The sequence below is a fragment of the Rhinopithecus roxellana genome, chromosome 18, assembly GCF_007565055.1.
Source record: "Rhinopithecus roxellana isolate Shanxi Qingling chromosome 18, ASM756505v1, whole genome shotgun sequence".
Lineage (NCBI taxonomy): Eukaryota > Metazoa > Chordata > Mammalia > Primates > Cercopithecidae > Rhinopithecus > Rhinopithecus roxellana.
In genome coordinates, this window is record NC_044566.1 from 6,390,512 (window position 1) to 6,408,064 (window position 17,553).

The 17,553-nt window shown below is 54.5% G+C and overlaps 1 protein-coding gene across 3 annotated transcripts in view; it reads left to right on the top strand.

Annotated features, from left to right (window-relative positions):
• LOC104671369 (transcription factor Dp-1) overlaps positions 1–17,553 on the top strand; it is a 33,632-nt gene that overhangs the window by 13,215 nt on the left and 2,864 nt on the right. Inside the window, exons 3-10 of one of the 3 annotated variants that reach the window (XM_030922150.1) lie at positions 2,934–3,040; positions 9,963–10,084; positions 11,461–11,626; positions 12,096–12,239; positions 12,725–12,793; positions 14,396–14,547; positions 14,894–15,060; positions 16,574–16,652. In XM_030922150.1, coding sequence (XP_030778010.1) covers positions 2,934–3,040; positions 9,963–10,084; positions 11,461–11,626; positions 12,096–12,239; positions 12,725–12,793; positions 14,396–14,547; positions 14,894–15,060; positions 16,574–16,652 — 1,006 coding nt within the window. The remainder of the gene's footprint in view (positions 1–2,933; positions 3,041–9,962; positions 10,085–11,460; positions 11,627–12,095; positions 12,240–12,724; positions 12,794–14,395; positions 14,548–14,893; positions 15,061–16,573; positions 16,653–17,553) is intronic. The other 2 variants (XM_030922151.1, XM_030922152.1) reach the window with 2 other exon arrangements.

Sequence of the window (17,553 nt, forward strand, 5' to 3'; positions counted from 1 at the left end):
AGTCACGCGTTCAAGACCAGCCTGGCCAACATGGTGAAACCCCGTCTCTACTAAAAATAGAAAAATTAGCCGGACGTGGTGGCGGGTGCCTGTAGCCCCAGCTACTCAGGAGGCTGAGGCAGGAGAATCGCTGGAACCTGGGAGGCATAGGTTGCAGTGAGCCGAGATAATGTCACTGCACTCCAGCCTGGGCAGCAGAGCGAGACTCCATCTCAAAAAAAAAAAAAGGCCACCCACCCAGCTCTGGACCCCAGAAGTCACTGCCCTTTCCAGCCTGTACTTCTGGGTGTGCGTCTGAGATGTATTCAGAGAGAGGCCTTGCTGCTCACTGGCTGGGTGGGCGTGCGAACTCAGCCCCTGTCTCAAGGCCCTTCTGAAATGCTGCTCTGGTGTGGGGCAGGGGGTACTCACCCTCAGCCTCAGGATTTCTTTCTTCTCCCTGTTACTGATGCACGTACCCTGCCCTCTGTCCTGTAGAGACTCAGCTGGTGACCCAGGGGTGCTGCTGGTTGACGTGCTGCTCAGAGGTCCTCTGTTGGTTTGTGTCTAGGCTGGGAGGGGCCCTCTGTGCTTGGCAAGCCCTCGGGCTCCGAAACCCTTTTCCTGCAACTGGTGTGGGGCTCAGACTCCAGGTGGACAGCAGGAGTGAGTGGGGAAGCTCGGGGGCCCTGGACGCCTGCCTGCATGCACTCATCCTGCGCTGGGTGCCAGAGGAGGGACCCTCTTCCCTCTGTGTGTTTCTCCCCCTTCCTAGCTGTGAAAACCCTCAGCAACACCCCCCAGCCTCATGGTGCTGGCTTCTGGCCCAGAGGGAGAGACCTGGTTGGAAGGACAGATGGCGTAGGCAGGCCAGCCAGCCGGCCTGTGGGCGGAGCAGATGGAGGGCAGGCCGGATGCCCCGAGGGTCTCAACTGCACTGCTGTCCCACAGCCCCAACACCACCCGAATCCCCGAGTCCTACCCACACTCCCTGCTGGGGCAGGAAAGGGGAGCCCCAGACTGAGATGCCTGAGTGCACAGTACCTGTGGTGCTGGTGGGCGGCGCTGTGGCCGGGCGCTGTGATGCTGTGGCCTGGCCATGCAGGGCGGGAAGAGCCGCCTGGCTGCTGATGGGGAGTGACGGTGCCGCTGGCTTTTGTGAACTCACAGGTCTGTTGCTTTCTCCACATTTTTTGAAATCAGAGACTCGTTTGCAAATTTTAAGAGATGTTATCTTTGTAATGAATCAGCTAAATATTCTGGAAAGCTTACTATTTACTCATCTGTATGTGAATCTGAAAAGTGTTTGTGTATTTTAAATCATTCCCTGCATAGTAGAATATTATGTTTGCTTTTAAAATGCCTTTCTCTGGTAAGTATTACACAGTGTATATGTGCATCAAATTATCACTTGTACATTTTGAATATGTACAATCTTGACTTTTCAATTGAATATTCTAAAATAAAAATACCTTTCACATATATAAAACAGTTAAAAAGTAAATATTTGCTTTTCTTAGGATACGCATCTTTATTTTTGGAAGAAAATTACCCCACAGCAGATCATCTTATTTTAGTTCCAGAAAAGAATTTTAGATATGTGTTGATATTGGGTGGTAAAAATACATTTAACCCAGTTGGATCAAAGGCAGATGTCTTTTTAATCACTTCCTAAGGATCTGTCTCGGCCAACTTAGGTTATTAAGAGAAATTAGTAAGTGTTCTTATGTAGCAGCAAAATTCATTCTTTAGTGTATTTTAAAGAAATGCATAAAAAGCAGTAGATGTTTTTAGAACGCATGTAAAGGGCTTGTAAAGGGTTGTAAAGGGCCCCAAAATGAAACCAATCGCAAAGACAACGTATTCGAAAGTCTCACCGATGATTTGTGAGTCATTTGGTGCTGACTGGTGGGAATGAAGGGAGATGCCTGTGGGGAAGTCCAGGGTCCTGCAGCTCCTCGGATGGCCGGCTGTTGGGGGAGGCCCGAGGTCGGACGGGCGGCTGTCTGGGGAGGCCTGAGGTGTGGCGAGATTGCGGAGTTCTCCTTTCCTGATATTGTCATGACCCGAAAGTCTGTCTTGTCTTCACCTGAGGGTATCGTGCGTTTTCAAATGGGGGGCCATCTGCTCAGCTCCCCCAGCCATGGGGCGGGGCACTGCGAGCCCCTTGCTGCCTCCGTGTGGCCGCCTAACGCCCCTCCTGGGCTGTGCTGGCCATCAGGCCTCCCACCTTGTTTCCCAGGGTGCTCGCTACCACCTAGTTTATGGGTTCCTCTGTTCTTTCTGCCTGCTGATGCCAGTTTTTGAACTTTATCATTACTAGCTTCATTTTACTATTTTTGTGTAAATGTTCCAGGACTTTGTCCACTGCTATGTCCCTAGGACCTTTTGCATTCCGCTGTTAGAGGAGAGAGGCCTCACGTCTCCTGCAGAGGGGTCCCCACTTGCTTCACCAGTGTTCTGAGGGCTCCTGCGTGTTTAGAGGCGCAGCCTCCGCGGAAGGCACGCTCCTTCCTAGGAACAAATGTGGCTCTCCTTCCTAAGGAAAAGTGGATTATCAGATTTCCATGCTAGGTTTGCAGCCTCATAGAGAAATGTTGGGATAAAAATTCTAGTTTTAAAATTCTGTTCCATAATTGTCACAGAATCACAGACTTTTCCCGGCCGTGGTCCCATCAGCACATTCTGCAGACCTCGCCGAGGGGCCAGAGCAGTGGGTGATCAGCCTGGGTCACCTGGGTTGCGTCAGCACGGCCCTGCGGCCCTCCCCTTACGGTTTTACATTGGGAATTAAGCTTCATGGAGGTGTTTGCACTTGAGCCATGGATTTGAGACAGTACAAGTGGGGAAAGCTAAGCATCTCTAATTGGAAGCACCGTCTTGCTGGAACGGTCACTTTTAGCCTTCACTTGGAAAAGGAGTCTCGCCCTTGACCTGGTGTCCTTGTGTTGCAGGCGTGGTGTCCCTCGTGGCCGTTCACCCCTCCGCTGTCAACCCGCTCGGGAAGCAGCTCTTGCCAAAAACCTTTGGACAGTCCAATGTCAACATTGCCCAGCAAGTGGTAAGGCTCCCGCAGGAGTGGACAGTCGGGATCTTGGTGCGGGTCGGGGTTGGGTGAGCCGTGTGGTTGGGGGTGTTCCCAGGCATGCCTGGGTTTGGACTCTGGTTGCAGCATAGGGCCTTCCCCTCGTCAGGGAGCCCACGGCCCTCTGCAGCTGCCTGCGTGTTGTTGTGGGAGACGTGCCCCAGCCCGCGCCATCCTTCCAGTAGCTGGAGGGTGATGGGCGGGGCCGTGGCCCCGGTCAGAGGCACCTTCCTCTTAGTGTCAGAGCTCAAAGCTCTTCATCTAACAAGGGCTTCTTACGTGATGTGGCCGAGTGTTGGCCGTGGCCCTCCTGGCGACACCAGGCTGGGAAGCCAGGTAGGGGCAGGGCCCTGGCCGTGGCCGTGCCTTGGCCTCGGGGCAATGACAGGGCAGATGCTGCTCCCTCGGCTGTGCACAGGAGAGGGCGCATGGGCGTTGGGAAATGGCGCATCCCCCTCCCCAGGCTGCTGCTGGCCAACTGATGCCGCTTCTCACAATGCTGTTTCCTGTCTCTGTCCGCCCTCTGTGTTCTTGCCGGTGGCAGGCTGTTGGAGACGAGGAGCCTGCACAGAATCCTGACCTCACCGAAGTGGGGCCCCAGGCACTGGGTGGGCAGGTTCGGCTGTGACTGGAGCTGGTGGTGAGGGACACAGCCACCCCAAGGCTAGGCCGGGCTTCCAGTCCTTCCTTGGGGACCTGTTTATGGTGTCTGAGGGCTCCTTCCTGGTCCTGAGATGATGCTCTGGCCCCGCCTGGGCAGCTGTCCCAGCCCTGTTCCTGCCAGCCCTGGGCTTTATGATGCAGCACCTCTCGCACCCCAGCCTCCTGGTCCACTCCACCCCCTCACCCCGTGCTGCCTATGCTGTGGCCCTGTCCTCTTACAAGGATCGAACGCCTCTGGGTGGGATGAGAACCTGTCCGTTCACCTGTCCCCAGGTGTCTCTCAGGCATTCCCAGGTGTCCTCCTGTGTCTCTCAGGTGTCCCCAGGTGTCGTCACGTGTCTCAGGCATCCCCAGGTATCCTCACGTGTCTCTCAGGTGTCCCCAGGTGTCGTCACATGTCTCTCAGGTGTCCCCAGGTGTCCTCCCGTGTCTCTCAGGCGTCCCCAGGTATCCTCATGTGTCTCTCAGGTGTCCCCAGGTGTCGTCACGTGTCTCAGGCATCCCCAGGTATCCTCACGTGTCTCTCAGGTGTCCCCAGGTGTCGTCACATGTCTCTCAGGCATCCCCAGGTATCCTCACGTGTTTCTCAGGCATCCCCAGGTGTCCTCTTGTGTCTCTCAGGTGTCCCCAGATGTCTCTCAGGTGTCCCCAGGTGCCTCTCAGGCGTCCCCAGGTGTCCTCACGTGTCTCTCAGGCATCCCCAAGTGTCCTCACGTGTCTCTCAGTTCTCCCCAGATGTCTCTCAGGTGTCCCCAGATGTCTCTCAGGCGTCCCCAGGTGTCCTCCCGTGTCTCTCAGGTGTCCCTGGCCCTGTAGAGAGCTCTCTGTACTGAGCTGTTTTCTGTTGTCTAGGGCATCTCCCTTTGGTCTAATGATGTTTTCTTCAGAGAACAATGACCACATACCAGGGATATTTTGGTCATTTTTGCACTTTAGTCTTTATTTTATATGCATTCTTGCTATTTCCATTTATTTAAATACCCTTGAAATTCTCTGGACTCTTTAACAGATCTTAGGATATGAGTTGTAAGAGAGAGCAGCTTGTGGGTCACACCCTTGAGGGACGTGAGCGGGATTGCCTTCCCTGCGCCCCCCCGTGCCCCCTGCCCGCGCCCCCTCCCCATGCGTGCTCTCCCCAACCCCGTGCGTGCTCCCACACAGCTGTCCTGAGTGAGTGGTTCCAGGTCCCATGCAGCTTTCATGGCCCCTTTCCTGCCAGTGGGAAGTGACAGAAACCTTGCTCTGCAGAAGTTTTGTGGCCATTGAAAGTAGCGGTTTGGCTGGGCGCGGTGGCTCACGCCTGTAATCCCAGCACTTTGGGAGGCTGAGGCAGGCGGATCACAAGGTCAGGAGATCGAGACCACGGTGAAACCCCATCTCTACTAAAAATATATATATATAAAAAAAGCCGGGCGAGGTGGCGGGCGCCTGTAGTCCCAGCTACTCAGGAGGCTGAGGCAGGAGAATGGCGGGAACCCGGGAGGCGGAGCTTGCAGTGAGCCAAGATAGCGCCACTGCACTCCAGCCTGGTGGACAGAGCGAGACTCCGTCTCAAAAAAAAAAAAAAAGAAAAAGAAAGTAGCGGTTTGTGGAAGCTCTTCCATGTTATACGGCTGATATAACTGATCACGGCTGATCACGGCTTTTCAGTAAATGCCATTTTGATAAACGCTAAAAATTCAGTTTTTGTTTTGCTTTATAATTAGATTATAGATTTGATTATAAGTTGATTGGGAATTATAAGGTTGATTTTATAGGTGCTGTATATCATAGCAGAGTTTTATCTGGGTGAATAATTGTAGCACCACTTCCGTCTTTACTGCCGGTCTGAATACACTGGAGGAAAATGAATGAGAAGATTATCTTACTGATGTGCTTTAAACTTCGTCACTGAAAGTCTAGTTCCTGATTTAAATTCACCTGTTCGGGTGGAGCTTGTCATTGCTATTTCATGCTTTGCAAAATCCCAGTGATAGGAATTAAAGCTGACAAATGGCAAATGTCTCTTAAACCTTTTTATATACCAGAGGTTGACAAAAAACGGGACTGGCTCATTCTGATGCGAGGGGTGGAGCTCAGTCCGGGCATGTGAGTGAAAGTGGTGGGAGTTTCTTTAGGTCTCTGACCTTCACCAGCCAGCAGGCACAGGGCTTGTCAAGGTAAGGTCTTTTGAGGTGCAAATGCTTGTGAAACCTGCAGTGCTGCAAAGCTTAGCTCACACACAGGAAGGTGTGCAGGATGGATATGCTCAGCCGGCAGGAGCAGCGGCCTGTGTGAGACCCCCGCGAGAAGCAGCCCCCACCCAGGCCTCTGTCCCAGAAGGCGGCATCTGTGGTCACAGTGGCCTTTCCTTTGCAGCTGCACTGCTGGCCATGTCTCTCTGGACACTGCAGTTAACCTTAGTCCATCTCTAGGATTCTGTGTCTGAGTGGGGTCACGCTACACAGAGACGTTGTAATCTCAGTTTTTAGAGTGTGTGAAATTAAGGTGCAAAAAGTGTGCTCTTAGGGCAGAAGGGATTCCTTAAATCAGGAGTCCCCAACCCCTGGGCCTGTTAGGAAGCCGGCTGCACAGCAGGAGGTGATTGCCTGAGCCCTGCCTCCTGTCAGATCAGCGGCGCGCAAACCCCACTGTGAACAGCACGTGCAGGATCCAGGCGGCACTCCTTATGAGAACCGAACGCCTGATGATCTGAGGTGGAGCAGTTTCTTCCCAAAACCACCCCCACCCCGGTCTGTGGAAAAACTGTCTTCCACAAAACTGGTCCCTAGTACTGAAAAGGTAGGGGATCGCTGCTTTAAAACACCAGGGTTCGCTGTGGAGCCAGTGAGGGGGGCTTCTAGGGGAGGAGGACTGGTCTCGGGCAAGGTGGACCTCTGGCAGGTCCTCTACTGTGGGATGCTTACACCGCGTGCTCCGTTTCCTAGCAACTGCTGGCATGGAAGCTGCAAAAGCTTTAGAATCAAACGGCAGTGTTTGAAGCCATGTCATTTACCTTCTCTGAAGCACAGCTTGGATTCCAGCCGTGAGCACAGTAGGAAGAGAAGACCCCTCGTGACCTGTGGGGCCCGGGTCACCTCCTCTGCTCCCCCACGAGAAGCGCGTGGGGGAGTCATGAGGGCAGAGCCCATCCTCCAGAGAAGCCACCGTTAAATCCAAGGAGTGGGTGTCCCTGGCGCCTTGCAGCCCATGCCTGCCTCCTGCTCCCAGAGGGCTCCTGGATCTCCTGGAAAGCCCTGGTTGGAGTCAGACCCACTGTCTCCCAACTTTGGGCAGCACCCCTCATTGTGCTGTGACCACTTCTCCCTTCCAGGGTCTCTGCCCACCACTCCAGCTAGTGTGGCCTCTGCTTCCGAAACCTCTCCTTTCCGAGGGGCCCAACTCTGAACTGTCCTTCTCGGCACTGACCCATCCACCCTCTGGCACCTCCTTGGTTCCTGTTTTCCCTGCACTTTTGCCCACACATGCCCTGCAGGGCTTCAGTGTGTTGCTGTGGCTCCTGTGGCTGTTGAGTGTGGCTCCTGGTGTAGGGAAGTGAGGCTGGGAGCCTGCTCCATGTCTGTTGAATGGGAGGCCGGAAGGCATCCTGTGGCACAGGCGGCCGGCCTGAGTTCACCCGGCTTCCTGTGCACCAGGAAGGAAACGCACCTGTGCCAGGTCCGGGAGTGACGCCTCCGCGTCTCATTCCTGGGAGGGCTGGCTCCAGGCCGCCCCGTGAAGCTGACTCAGCTCACAGGGCTGGTGAGCTGCAGGTGATGGGTGAGGAGCAGGGACAGTGCTGCGAAACGCAGCGAGGGGAGCTGCCATGCAGGGCACGCAGAGGAAGGTGCAGGCACCCTTGCCCAGCACTGCATGGGCCTGATGACATGGGGCCTTCCGCAGGGAGCAGTTAAAGCAGGAGAGTAGGGAGGCTTCCTGTAAGACCTGGCCTCCGTAACAACGCTTTCCCGGTGCACTGGCGGCTTGGTCTCAGGGTGCCCCTGGGTGCTGAGTCCTGTCTTCCAGGAAAGGCTGTTGGTGAGCACCATTGAGCACCTGGTGTGCACCTGCCCTCTGGCTTTCTCTTCTTCCTACTTACAGTGGGTTTGACCTGTGATTTTTTGACTTTAAGATGGTCCGAAAGCAACACGCATTCAGTGGAAACGGCTTCCAGTGCCCACACGACCATCCTGTTTTTCCCTTTGAGTGCAGTATTCAGTGGGTCTCCTGGGATATCCACAGTCATCTAGAGTGTGCTTTATGTGAGATGCTTTGGCCCGACTGGGCTAATGTGCGTGATCTGAGCACATGTAAGGTAGACTGGCTAAGCCGTGATGTGCAGTAGGAGAGGTGGATGACGTGCATTTCGACTTAGGGTGTTTTTAGCCCACGCGGGTTTATCGGGATGTTCCCCATTGTGAGTCAGAGCCACTCTTCGTGAGTCGGTTTGCTCCTGACTGGAGGACAGTGGCACAGTGATGGCATTTGTCTTGGGGCCAAGATCCAGTGCCTTGTGTGGTCCTGGGATTCCCGGGGAAGGGAGTAGACCCATGAGGTGGGTTAGAATCCTGTGTGGGATTCTCCAGCCCCCCGTACCTGTGCGTGTGGTATGCGTAGAGCCAGCCAGCACTGCCTGGCATGGAGCTGGCGGGTTCTCAGTCTCACATCGACTCCCGGAGAACGGCATCCACTGAACTCAACGCAGGAAGCCGTGTGGGGCCAGTGTGCTTGCAGGCAACCGGGTCGCAGGGTCCTTTTGTCAGCTGTTTCGATCTGCCACGTGGCGCAGTGCCCCAGCAGCACACACACACACACACACACACACACATATTGAACCAAACAAGCTTCACAGGACATTTATCTATGCCCAGGAGACTTATCTTTTGTATGGTTTCGTTTTGCAGCAAATTCACTAGATTCACTAGTTTGATTTCGTGGCTTGCTAACGGGGTGATCCACGGAAGGCCGCACTCTGATGCATTTCTGATCATCGGAGACATGAGTGTCAATAAAAAGATTGGTCCTGTTGAAATGCTTTTCTTCTCAGAAGCTGACAGGCGATCTGGCCTGGGGATACTTGGAAAGTGTCCCCTCAGCTGCTCCCAGGGCCACCGCAGGTGATGCATTTATCCCTGTAAGAAGGGGAGCCGGGGTGGGGGGCCCAGCTTAGAGCAGCTCAGGGCGTCAGCCGCATGAAGTCCCCCCGCCAGCATGCAGGTGTCCAGCTCCAATCCCTTTAGCGAAAGCCACATGTCCACACAAGCAGTTCAGTCGCTGAGGCACTTGGATTTGTGGTGAATTGAATGACTTAACATTTACTGAGAAATACTGTTTCCAGTTTAGATAGAGTCGTGCCACAAGGTCTTTGAAGTCAGAGTAGTCAGAGTTGTATTTGCCTATACGAGGGTGCCCAGGTATTCGCACTCAAACATTCATTGAGGAACCAAAGTGATAAGAACTTGTCAAAAGTCACACCAGCCAGCATGTCCCTTGAGGAAGAGATAGTTGTGGATACCTCGGGTGTGCTGTGGGGTGGGGTGGGTGGGTCAGCGTCCACACTGGCCTTGCCTCTGGTGGTTCCCCCAGAGAGGCCCAGGTGTGTGAGCCCCGGGGGTGCGTGAAGCCCCCCACCTTCCGCCCCCAGGGCTGGTCGCCCTCCCTCCTTGCCTGACGTCGCTGCGGGTGCAGGGGCCCCCCGGACAGGGCCCCAGGGCACAGGGCTACCAGGTGGTGGCTGTCACCTGCCTGTGCTTTTGTCCTGTGAGAGCTGTTTTTGGTTTGTTTCAGGCCTCTTTTTAGTACCACGGAAGGATACAATGTCATCCTTGTCCATGTTACTAAAAGGAAGTAAAAGGGTGGAGGGAAACCAGAAGCGTGCCGAAGTGCCCTGCGTGGAATTCTGTGCCGCCCCCCTCGTTAAACGACCATTAGCGCCTTGTGTGCGGTTTGAGGGTCACGCTCTGCCCTGTCCTGTTCTTGCTTGTTTGGGTCGGTCAAAGTTTCTTGTTGCTTTTGTCTAATTGGAGAAGATGCCTGTGACTGACAGGAGGAAGATGAGCCACAGTCAGAACAGGTGTAGTGATGCCGTCACCGTGTCAAAAGCGTCCACCGCCGGACGTTTTTCCTGCTCCGTCGTGGCTGCTCACTGTGGTTAACGAAATTCCGCAGTGGCTGCAGATAGCGAACAGTTGGTGGGCGTGGCACCCTCGCCGTGTGGGCGGGGACTGACTGTCTGAATTGTCTTTTTTGACTGTAGGTAATTGGTACGCCTCAGAGACCGGCAGCGTCAAACACCCTGGTGGTAGGAAGCCCACACACCCCCAGCACTCACTTTGCCTCTCAGAACCAGCCTTCCGACTCCTCACCTTGGTCTGCCGGGTGAGCACTTCCCTCTGGACCCTTAGAGTTGTAGGATTGCTTGCGGTTCGCACCTCCACGTTCTCCTGGGCCACGTGCGTGACACAGTTGCGCGGTGGGGCTCCCATGCGCATTGATGTCAGCCTCCAAATCACACTCACCCATCATTGTGCCCTGCACAGGTGTGCAGTCGAGGCGCACTGCCTCGGTCATGGAGAAGTCGGGCTGGGCACTGCCCACCCTGCTTTGTGTCTGGTATAGTGAGTGCTCTTTGAAGGGCTGGTAGCTCTTGGCCAAGATGGGGAGAAGCTGGCCTTGTACTTGCCACAGGACCTTGGAGACTTTTCATCGTCTGTGCTGGGAGCACGTGGGATGGATTTCACCCACTGCCCCTGAATTCAGCCTCTACTGCACCTGGGGTTACGGCCCCCATGAGTGATCCCACCAGAGCGGCTCCTTCCGCTAAAGCAAGATCTGATGAGCTGTGTCTTTCCTTAAAAAAACACACACGCAAAGCTACAAAAACCTGCCTGTGTCGGTGCCCAAAGCTTCACCAGCTGGGAGCCTCAGGTGACCTTTCCCGCCACGTGGGGACTGACCAGAGTGTACAGAGTTGGGCTTTCCCTCTATGTGAAGAACACTTAGCGGTTTGCACCTGTTGTCAAGCGGCTATCACAGCCCAAGCCGTATGAAATTATAGCCTGCTGAAATTTGTCCTAAAAATTCCCAAATTTACACTGAAATGTCCCATAGTTCCTGATTCTGGTTGCCCTGTTTAGAAAAGTGGTGCTTGTGACTCACACCTGTAATCCCAGCCCTGTGGGAGGCCGAAGCCGGCAGATGATGAGGTCAAGAGATCGAGACCATCCTGGCCAACATGCTGAAACCCTGTCTCTACTAAAAATACAAAAAAATTAGCCAGGTGTGGTGGCGGGCGCCTGTAATCCCAGCTACTTGGGAGGCTGAGGCAGGAGAATTGCTTGAACCCAGGAGGTGGAGGTTGCAGTGAGCCAAGATCGCGCCACCGCACTCCAGCCCGCTACAAAGCGGGACTCCGTCTCAAAAAAGTAAAAAAAAAAAAAAGAAGTGCTTGGTGTACTGATACGCCTTCCATATGCTGATTCGGGTCCTGGGGATGCCTCCCGCTTTCCCTGACACTTGGAAGGACAGAGGTGCAGCCTGCTAGGGAGACACTCGCTTTCTGACCTGCAGGAGCACTGGGCCTGGGGGCTGGGGCTAGGGGGTCCTGGCCTGCTCACGTGTTGGATCTGCTGCGCCCGTGGGATATGGCCCCTTTTTGTGCAGCTCATCACAGCTCTCAGGTAAAAGCATTCCTCGATTCAGGCTGATGCTCAGGAGGGCTCACAGTCGCTTCTTTTTTCCTTTGTATTTTGAAGGAAGCGCAACAGGAAAGGAGAGAAGAATGGCAAGGGCCTGCGGCATTTCTCCATGAAGGTCTGCGAGAAGGTGCAGAGGAAAGGGACCACTTCCTACAACGAAGTGGCGGACGAGCTGGTCGCGGAGTTCAGTGCTGCCGACAACCACATTTTACCAAACGAGTCAGTAAGTGTGTGCTGGGGGCCGAGAGGCCAGGGTAGCAGAACCAAGTGGTGTGGCACGTTTTACTCTTTTAATATTGGGAACAGTTAAAACCATACAGAAAATTCCAAGTACAGCATGAAAGAATTTTTCCCAGTCCATTTGCTGGCATGATGCTCTGTCAGCGTCAGTGAGCGAGCACGTGGGCTGGCTCTGCACATCCAGCGGCCCAGAAATGCAGACATGCCCTCCTCACCCGCTGGGCTCGACACCCGAGAGCCCCCAGCTCCCCTCCTGGAACACACTCGGGCTTCGCACAGCCCTGTCTTGCCCTGCATCATCTGTAGGGTGGGAGCGCTCCCTGAGTCCATGTTGGGGTGACAGCTCTGTGAACAGGGTGCCCCTTCGAGCCGGTACACGTGGCCTACAGTTTAAGGTGGGATCCACAGGCTTTTTTGGATCATTTGGAAAATCCACTCCCTGTCATCCCCAGGCTTATGACCAGAAGAACATAAGACGGCGCGTCTACGATGCCTTAAACGTGCTGATGGCCATGAACATCATCTCCAAGGAGAAGAAGGAGATCAAGTGGATTGGTCTGCCCACCAACTCTGCTCAGGAGTGTCAGAACTTAGAGGTGGCCCTTCAACCTTGATTTCCCTTCAAGTCTGTGTGGATGTTTTTGCTGTCCGTCACTCAGAAGGCTCTGGGCTCCATGCCCGTATGCTCTCTGTGTCCGCACGGCTGGCAGACGGTCATGCAGACGTCTCCCTGCGTTTCTCAGTCTCGGCTGTCAGGAGAGGGAGCATGGTTGGCCCAGACCCACTAGAGTATGTTAAACTCTAGCATAGGTTAATTCTGAATCCTAGTTTGTGGGATTTTTGTTTTCTTTTTAGATACCATAGTTAAAGCCAAGAAATGAGAGGAGAGGGGAGAAGGTATAGTTTAGAAATGGAAGAAAAACTCACCTGTATCTTGTGGCACCTGCTATGTCTAGATTTGCCCATATCCCTTCGATTACATTCAAGGCAAACATAGGTGACGCTGCGAGGATGCAGGTTGTAAAATGCACTGTATGGAACAATTGTGATGATTCTCCACATGGGGGGTTTGTTTTTGAAGGTGGAAAGACAGAGGAGACTTGAAAGAATAAAACAGAAACAGTCTCAACTTCAAGAACTTATTCTACAGGTAAGAGAATACGTATCTTTGGAGGCAGGGTAATTTTTATTTTACTAATTTCGTTTTATAACAGCAACATACTGCCTTGGGTTACGCTCCTGTGTGGCAAATCAAATGACTGCTTTAAGATTCTGAGTGTGAGTTAATCTCATAGGTGTTGAATGTGGGCCGTGTTCCCAGAGCGAGGTTGTGTACGTGTGCGTATGCATGCATGCGTGTGTGTGCACCTGCGTGCATGTGCCTGTGTGTGTGCACGCATGTGTGCGCGTGGGTGTGCCTGCGTGGCTGTGTGTGCATGTGTGTGCATGCCTGCGTGTGTGTGCCTGCATGCATGTGCCTGTGTGTGTGCGCGCATGTGTGTGCGTGGGTGTGCCTGCGTGGATGTGTGTGCATGTGTGTGCATGCCTGCGTGTGTGTGCCTGCATGCATGTGCCTGTGTGTGTGCGCGCATGTGTGTGCGTGGGTGTGCCTGCGTGGATGTGTGTGCATGTGTGTGCATGCCTGCGTGTGTGTGCCTGCATGCATGTGCCTGTGTGCGTGCATGTGTATGTGTGTATCCCTTGTCACAGTGTCTAAACAGCCAAAAGACAGATGGAGGTTTGAAAAATCCCCTCAGAGGTGCTTAACCCAGGGCCCAGGTGCCAGGCGAGGCATGTAAAACTGTGGTGGGCGCAATGCGCCTGGGTCTTGACAGTGCTGATCAGGGCCCTGGAGCTGGCCTTCCCCACCTCCCATTGAGTGCTGAGGGTGGGTGGCACCCCTGGGGGCCCCGTGTCTGGTGTGGAGGGGGTCGTGTGCAAAGGTGCTCACTGCAGAGCTGACTGCTGCTCTGACCGAGGTGTGCTCGAGCCCTCCCAGAGGGGATGGTGTGGCAGCCGTGGTGATGGAGACTCGTGGGCGAGAGCTGCTCAGGGCCACAGAGTCTGTCAGGAGGGACAGTCTTGGTTGCCAGTGCCTTAGTACCTGCCCAGCAGGGATAGACCCAGGGTGGCTGGGAGAGGAAGGGAGTCTCCTGGCTCTACATTAATGCAGAGAAGTTCCCTCCAAGTGGAACACTTGGTTTGGGGCCCTGAGGCCCTGGCCCTGGGTTCAGCCTTGCAGGGCCCATCCCCCCAGAGGAGCACCCCTGCAGCACACGGGCCCTTCCGCGTTCCACTTTCCAGGGTGGGCGAAGTCCACGGCACGGCACCCCCTCCAAGGCTGTCACCCTGTAGGTGCCACGGGGGTGGGTGGCCTCAGAGGGGTGAAGGACAGCAAGAAATCGACTTCCAAAATTGATGTTTTGTTGAGCACCCTTGCCGTGGTGGGCGTTTTCATCATGGGCACAGATGGCTGTGAGGTGTGAGCGCCCTTCCCATGGAGGACACTTATCTCGGGCCCGGATGGCTATGCGCCCACTTTCCCTTAGTTCTTCCCTCAGGATCTCGCTTCCTGAGTGTTTTTGTCCCTGGGCTGCAGAGGTCAGCACCCAGCGGCTGGTGCTGGCCTTTTCAGATGTCCAGGCCAACTTCTCACTGTCGCCTGGGCGCAGGGAGGGCTGTGAGGACCCCTTGAGCACAGGGACTGTGTTCTCGTGCCGCCACGGGCCACCTGGCTCCTCTTTTTTTTTAGCAAATTGCCTTCAAGAACCTGGTGCAGAGAAACCGGCATGCGGAGCAGCAGGCCAGCCGGCCGCCGCCACCCAACTCAGTCATCCACCTGCCCTTCATCATCGTCAACACCAGCAAGAAGACAGTCATCGACTGCAGCATCTCCAATGACAAGTAGGTTGTGGGCGGGGAGCCGTTCCCTGGTCGCTTATCTCTTTTTGAGGGAGCCGACCCTGTTGGGATTGTCACGAGGACAAGTTTTAAATGTTGCACAAATAGCCGGGGTTTGCTGTCCGTTGTGGGGTGGTGGGACGCTGTGTCCCAGGAGCGTGTGCCTCAGGGCGTGTCCTGGGAGAATGGACCTCGATTTGCCTCTCACCTCATTTACTGCGGAGTTTATAAATTCTGTGAGGAGATGCTGATAACTGGGAATGTGGAGGCTGTGTGTGGCGGTCAGTGGGTCAGCTGTCCTGGCTCCACTGGGAGACCCTGTGTTTCTGACTGTGCCTTTCCCCTTCAGATTTGAGTATCTGTTTAATTTTGACAACACATTTGAAATCCATGATGACATAGAAGTGCTGAAGCGGATGGGCATGGCTTGTGGACTGGAGTCGGGGAGCTGCTCTGCCGAAGACCTTAAAATGGCCAGAAGTCTGGTCCCCAAGGCTCTGGAGCCATACGTGACAGGTCAGCGATGCCCAGACAACCCGGCGTGGCTGTGTGAGGAATGGCCCCCAGCCTCAGATGGCTTCCTCCCCTCCCAGCTTGGGATGTGCCTTGCTGAGATTGGGCCCACGTGTGTAGGGCCAGGAGCAAAGACAAAGGGGCTGTGAGGGGCATGGGGGCGGGGGTGTGGCTGGGGCAGGGTCCGGCTAGTGCCATCACCCACTGGATGTGGGGGCGGGGGTGTGGCTGGGGCAGGGTCCGGCTAGTGCCATCACCCCCTGGATGTGGGGGCGGGGGTGTGGCTGGGGCAGGGTCCGGCTAGTGCCATCACCCACTGGATGTGGGGGCGGGGGTGTGGCTGGGGCAGGGTCCGGCTAGTGCCATCACCCCCTGGATGTGGGGGCGGGGGTGTGGCTGGGGCAGGGTCCGGCTAGTGCCATCACCCACTGGATGTGGGGGCGGGGGTGTGGCTGGGGCAGGGTCCGGCTAGTGCCATCACCCCCTGGATGTGGGGGCGGGGGTGTGGCTGGGGCAGGGTCCGGCTAGTGCCATCACCCACTGGATGTGGGGGCGGGGGTGTGGCTGGGGCAGGGTCCGGCTAGGGCCATCACCCACTGGATGTGGGGGCCTTGAGTCCGCAGGTGGCTCGTGTGGATTTCCTGTGTGGTTTGTGTGAGGAGATGCTAAGTCAGGATTTTACCCTCCACGTAGGCCCAGAAGTAGGAGTTGACATTCTTTGAGAAGTGCGGTTGGATTGCTGATCTCACCCACTGGTGGCAGCTGATTGGTCACTAGGGGCAAAGTAACCAAGAAAAAGCGTTTCAGTCATTGGCGTCCTGCTCCTGGAGGGCCGGGAGCACAGGAGCTTTTGTTGAAGGAACTTTTTTCTGTTCTGGTGAATTCTTTCTGTGGGGCTGTAGGGTCCCAACCACTGACAGCAGAATGGCTTTAAGGTGAGAAATTGTGAAGGTGCCATATCTGCTGATCCTTCTCTTGTCAGCCTAAACTTGGGGTGTGGATTTATTCCCTGAGAGGGTCAGAGATTCCTCCCTGAGCTCCTAAACCACTCCAGATCTTGTGAAAATCTGGCTGGTCCATGTTGTCAGGTGACAGTGGGCTCTGGCCGCCCACGTGGGCTGAGCCCTGACCCCTGACCCCAGCCTCTGTCCTGTGCTTCGTGGAGCCGCCAGGATGGGCTGTGGGAAGAGGGTTTCAGCTTGACGCTTCATTCTGTTCTGTTTCACGACGGGTGTGATACTGATGCAGAAGCACACGCGTGCTGTTTATAAGTCAGTGTGTGCAGGTATTTATTGCAAGGCTGTCTGTGCCTTTTTAGAGAAGACAGGCTTATGTGACTGCACAGCGGGATGTCCTGCTCCGTGGCACAGTGCAGAAAATAATGGACAAGTGAAGGATATCTGGAAGCTTCTCCAGCCGTCTGTCCTGTGGCACTGCGTGTCATTTTGTTGGTGGCCTGTGCGTCTTGTGTTGTTTCTGTTTCATGACCATTCGCTTATTTTCTTTCCCTTTTCAGAAATGGCTCAGGGAACTGTTGGAGGCGTGTTCATCACGACGGCAGGTTCCACGTCTAACGGCACAAGGTTCTCTGCCAGGTGACAGTGGTTGAGGGTGTGGGAGAGGCATCGTCTAGGCCTCCCCCAGGGTCCAGGGGCCAAGGCAGGGCAGCCGTCTCATGTGTGGCCATCAGGTCCGAGGCTGCTCCGATGTGGCTTGTCTATCCAGGCAGTGGGGCCCTGCTGGCTTTCCCTGTGTGGCTTTCCCAGCTTTTCTCAGTTGGTTTTTGCTCACTAAAAACTAAAAGTAATATATGGTGGTGGATTTTTTCAAAGTATCACCTAATAAGTAAAGTAGGAACGAAAACCACCCAAACTCCTCCTGTCCCGGGCAGCCCAAGTAACAGCAAGTGTTTCTAGGTTTTTTTCTCCCATTTTCAGAACACATCTGCAGTCACAGTGCACATATTTTTCAGAACCTGTCTGGAATCACTGCACATGTTTTCCAGAACACGTCGATCACAGCGCACGTATTTTTCAGAACGCGTCTGCGATCATGGTGCACCGATTTTTCAGAATGTGTCTGCGATCAAGGTGCATGTATTTTTCAGAACGTGTCTGTGGTCACAGCACACATATTTTTCAGAACGCGTCTGTGATCATGGTGCACGTATTTTTCAGAACACGTCTGCGGTCACAGCGCATGTATTTTTCAGAACGCGTCTGCGAACATGGTGCACGTATTTTTCAGAATGCGTCTGCAATCGTGGTGCACGTATTTTTCAGAACACGTCTGCGGTCACAGTGCACATGTTTTTCAGAACGCGCCTGCGATCATGGTGCACGTATTTTTCAGAACGCGTCTGCAGTCACAGCGCATGTATTTTTCAGAACGGTCACAGTGCATGTATTTTTCAGAACGCATCTGTGGTCACAGCATGCATATTTTGTTCCGTGCATTTTTCAGCTTACATTTTATTTTATTTTTATATATAGTTTC